Here is a 5,162-nt window from a genome sequence, read left to right as displayed (position 1 = left end):
GGTTTGTGGGTTCGAGCCCCACGTCAGGCTCTCTGCTGACAGCTAGCTCAGAGCCTGAAGCCTGCTTCAGATTCTGTGTCTCCCTCTCTCTCTGACCCTCCCCTGCTCACGCTGTCTCTCTCTCTCTCAGAAATAAATAAAACATTAAAAAATTAAAATATTTATTTATTTTGGGGAGAGCACAGGTAGGGGAGGGGGAGAGACAGGAGGAGAGAGGATCCCAAGTGGATTTGTGCTGACAGGCTGACAGCAGCAAGCCAGATGTGGGGTTCGAACTCACAAATGGGGTTTGAGCTCACAAACCAGGAGATCATTGCCAGAGCTGAAGTCAGACGCTCAACCGTCTGAACTACCCAGTTGCCCCTGGAGGATTTTAATCAAGGGGATGATATGATCAAAATTTCCTTTTCAAACGATGACTTACTGTACTGTGCCGATCAAAGAAAGGGAAGAGTAGCTGCTAGTAGGTTCCTAGGGTGGTGTCAGTGTAGATGGAGAAGTGTGGATGGAGAGACTCAACATATGTAGGCAATAAAATCAGGAGAACTTGGTTAGCCAGAGGGATTGGGGAGAAGCAATCAGAGGTCTGATGTCATGCCTAATCTCTCTGGTTTGCAGAATTGGATGACTGGGGAGTGGTGTCATTAACAGGGAGAGGGGAAATATGGGGAGCCCTATGGCGAGCAAGAGAGAGAGAACCGAATTTAAACAGATGTTGTTAAAGACATCCAAATCCATTTAGTTTTGGTTTTTCGGTATTTTATTTTGGCACACAGGATAGAATATGGTACAGAGTTTTTACTTCAGGTAATTTTCAAACCAACCATTTCCATTTGGCTAAAGTTACTTTTTTACATGTAATTTGCATCTTTCTTAGACTTATCATGTATAGCATCCCATCCTTAATGAACATAAATGTGAAAAGCTTGGTTTCTGAGGCAACTCCTAGTCTTTGCTGACACCACTATACTGAGAATCTTCATAGTTCAAATCAATAGCATCATGAAAAGAAATTATATTACCGATATATATTTAACTCTAAATAGGTAGTGTGAAACTCAGATAAATTTAAATAAAGACCACTTTGCTCTCAGGTTCATTAACTTTTAAAAGCTGTCTAAAGAACAAACACTGAACAAAACTAGCTGACAAAGCAATTGTGTAGGAACAAAAGCAGAACAGCGGATAATCAGTTAATTTCATCTACATTCCACATCAAGTGCAAGTGCAAGAGCTTTCATGACTTTACAGTGAATAGGGAGGATGGATGGGGTGTGTACTTGATGCAAGGTCCAACCAGTTAGAGCAATCACTGAAATCCAAATATTTCCCAACAAAGACACTCAGAGCAATGGCAATGTGACATACTGGTATCTAATCTCCTCCCTTTAGTGACAGACAATAAATTATCTGTATCTGTAGTTTTTAAAAAGCTTAAAATGGGTGGCTAATGCTCAAGTAAACCATATTGTTTACTTGAGGCAACGGAATCAAGCTAACAACACACTGAATCACGAGCTCAGGATTGCAGGTAATACGTTTGCAATGGTCAATAATCTTTTATATTCTTACTCTCTCCTTCTAAATTATACGCAGAAAAAAACCCCATCTGATTCTATCAACTGCTTGGGTTTCAACTTCTGCCCATGATATTCAGATTATATTAAGATAAGGCAATTATAGTAAGGGGTGGGTGAAATTCATACTCTATCCATATTATATTTTTAAGTTACCTATTTACCACAAAAGTGTTTTTATATTACATCATTGCCTCCAAGAAAGCCATTCGCAACATTATACATTTTATGGGGCAAAATATATTGCTAATTATAAAAGAAAAACCCCAGAGATTCTCATGTACTCGAGTTTATTCTCAGCCAAAGTTTTGAGGGGAGAGATTTCATGAATGGTCCTGACCTACATGCACCCCCTCAGAATGATCAATTAAGGGGGAAATGCATTGTAATTGTTAACATTTGGACATAAAGAAATTTTGGAGGTCGACAGTCTAGTTGTAGATGGCTTACCCTGCTGCCTTCTTTAGGAGATCTTAATTAAGTCAACAACCACAGCAAAGAATGTCATTCAGTGTAACTTTATTTACTATTTATTGCACATGATTCGAGGTCTTTAATTTCTAACCACCAAAGGTTCAAAGGACTATTTTTACCATGAAGTTTAACATTAACATTAGTGAATTCATTTATTCATGTGTGTGTGTGTCTGTGTGTGTGTATTTATTGTAAACATCTGGATTATTCACATTGCCATAGATCCTGAACTCGTAAGCGTGGACCATGCACAGGCTGGCAGCAAGCCAGGAAGCCACTCTGCAAGCAAACAGATACTCTGCATAAGGAAAAAAGTCATAGCACGACATTTAAAGTCCAACCTAAGTCATCTCAGAAGTATACATATATTGACTTCTTAATTCATATAGTATCTGGAACTCAACTGGTTGGTTGGTGATGGGGTTGACCTGATTTCGGGAGAATTCTTCCAGGAATCATTAAGGAAAAGAGGGGCTCAATCTTTCTTTTTAGTGGCTTGCTCTTCGGCAGCACCTCCATTTTTCTTCTCCTCTTCCTCCTCCTCGGCTTCTTTGGTCTCTTCTCCTTCTTCGCCATCACCTCCTTCTTCTTCCTCCTTGGCCTCCTCGGATTCCTCCTTGGCAGCTTCAACGTAAAAAGAAAATTGACACACTCCAAATCCAGGGTACGTGGGTCAACACGTTTCTGCTAAGGTTCCGTGTGAAAATTCGAAGGTCAGAAAGATTCCCCCAAACCCCTCAGCTCTACCTCCCCAAACACTAGCAAGGGACAGTGCTGAGCACTAGACATAATGCCTTCCTCTTAGAAAAGCCAAAAGGCAAACAGTTACTTCAAAACAAAAAAACGATTTTTGTTCTTTAGGCCACCAAACTGCTGGGGTAAACGGGTTTTTTAAAATGTTAACTGGGAATAAAAAGATAGCAGGAGGAGGATATTTTGAAATGTTATTTTCTTTTTCTTTTAAAATTTTTTTTATTTTTTGAGAGAGAGAGAGAGACAGAGCATGAGTGGGGGAGGGGCAGAGAGAGCAGGCGACCCAGAATCCCAAGCAGGCTCCAAGCTCTGAGCTGTCAGCACTGAGCCTGACTCGGGGCTTGAATGCAGGAACCGTGAGATCATGACCTGAGCGGAAGTTGGTCGCTCAACCGACTGAGCCACCCAGGCGCCCCTGAAATGTTATTTTCAAAAACCTACCAAGCTAAGTGGAGATGTGTATCTCTGAGAGGGCAGCCAGTCTGAGAAATCAGGTACTTACCCAAGGCTTGTTGGATAATTAGACAAAAGGGATTAAATAACCCCTTTAAATAAGATTCTCAAGTCACATATGAATAAGACTTCTTGGCATAGGCAAGGTTTCACTTCTACCCATCTCCTAGCAAATACCCACGCCCTGACAGTACTTGAAGCTGCAGGGATTTTTTTTTTTTATCATACCTTCTTCCTCTTCAGCTCCTTCCTCCTCTTCAGCTTCTTCCTTCTCCTTCTCCTCCTCCTCTGCTTCTCCTTCAGAGGGGGGTTCGTCCTTGGCTTCCTCGGCCTTGGCAGCCTCAATGGTCTCCTCCACCTCGATCTGCTCCTCCTGGACGTGGCTGGTGTAGTAAGACGGGAAGGAGCGGGCTGACATCAAGTAGGAGCTGGTCTGTAAACCGCCGTAGGCAGATCGGCCAAAGACCTGAGAGCTCTGGGAATAGCCGCTGGTTATGCTTCCCACGCTGGTGAAACTGAGCCGGGTCTCCTCACCTTCCAAGAGTTTCCTGGGAAGACAGGGGAGGATGGGGTTAATAAACCAGAACACAGAAAGTGTGTTGAATAACAGCAGATCTGAGCCCACCACTCCTTTAGGCAAAGGAGAGCAGGTGCAGGGCTGGGAATTAGCAAAACCTCATGTCTGAGGTGGTTGTGCCTGACACCAGGGCGGGGGGGGCGGGGGGCAGAAAAACAAACAAAATAGTCCTGTCTATTCGATTGAAAATGTAATGAGAAACTAAGAGTAGAACTCGTATCACAGGGTCAAATTCTTCCCTATTTGTCTAATAAGCCAAAAAGCAAACATCTATTTCGAAGGGCTATTCTTGAAGGCTTCTGACTCCATGTAAATGAAAGAGGATTTTCTTCCTAAAGCTGACTGGCTGCTACCACCCCACCCTGTTTTTACCTGTAAGCTGCAATCTCAATGTCCAAAGCCATCTTTACGTTGAGGAGGTCTTGGTATTCTTTAAGGTACCGAGCCATTTCGCTCTTTGTGGTTCTCAATTCATTTTCTAATTTGTTGATTGTGTCCTGGTGGGGGACGGAAAAAAAAAATCCAAGCATAAATCAGAGTGGTATCAGTTTACTGTAGTAAGGCTGCAAAGGCCTAACCTATTTAGAACCAAAGTGCACTCCTTAGATAAAATCTCCCCTAAAAGAACTGCCTTTTCTCTTGTCTAATTTTTCCTTCCTTGGATTAATAAACAACAACAACAACAATTTAGCTTCAGGAGCAGGAAATGAAAACTAAAAAAAATTTTTTTAATCTGATGGAAGAAAAATTCTTTGCTTTCTTTTCATGATTACAGTCTAATGATCACTGTAAAATGCCTGCAAAAAAAATATATTTAACTGACTTGAAACACTGTGTGTCATTCATTAGTGAACTTTATCCAGATCACGTGCAAGAAATTACTCCCTTTACAGGAATAGGAAGTAGCTAGATAAAAAAAATAATAATTTTATCTGAAATATTTTCTATGGATCTACATTATTTTTTCTCCTTCCGGGAAAAGGAAGATCCTCAAAAAACAAAAATGTTTTATTGTGAACATCATTACCTACTACAGTGGTGACTGTATTCCTGTCTACCTCAGGGACAGGAGTGGCTGATAAAACCAGTCTAAAGCATGCTTAGGCACAGGTATCCTTCCGAACTAATGAAAGTTCTCTGCTGAATTTATTAAGCAGATGGTCCAATCTGTGCTGCAAAGCTACTTGTGGTTAATGAAGGACAGTAGAGAGGCAGGCCAGAGGCAACGCCCAACTCCCACCCCTGCACCCACCCCACCCTACCCTCGCAGGGCTATGCAGCTTTAATGCGGAGTAAATTCAACTGCACCAAACGCGTCCCCTCAGACT

The 5,162-nt window shown here is 41.8% G+C and overlaps 1 protein-coding gene across 1 annotated transcript in view; it reads right to left on the bottom strand.

Annotated features, from left to right (window-relative positions):
• Window positions 1–2,079: 2,079 nt before the first annotated feature.
• The window catches only part of NEFL (neurofilament light chain), a 4,317-nt gene continuing 1,234 nt past the window's right edge, over window positions 2,080–5,162 (bottom strand). The window contains exons 2-4 of the mRNA XM_077780135.1: window positions 4,207–4,331; window positions 3,486–3,805; window positions 2,080–2,675 (exon numbers count right to left, since the gene is read on the bottom strand). Coding sequence (XP_077636261.1) covers window positions 2,527–2,675; window positions 3,486–3,805; window positions 4,207–4,331 — 594 coding nt within the window. The 3' untranslated portion in view covers window positions 2,080–2,526. The remainder of the gene's footprint in view (window positions 2,676–3,485; window positions 3,806–4,206; window positions 4,332–5,162) is intronic.

Source organism: Crocuta crocuta, unplaced genomic scaffold (genome assembly GCF_008692635.1).
Source record: "Crocuta crocuta isolate KB4526 unplaced genomic scaffold, BGI_CrCroc_1.0 scaffold395, whole genome shotgun sequence".
NCBI lineage: Eukaryota > Metazoa > Chordata > Mammalia > Carnivora > Hyaenidae > Crocuta > Crocuta crocuta.
The sequence above is the reverse complement of the archived record's forward strand: the minus strand, read 5'-3'. Positions and strand labels throughout refer to the sequence as shown.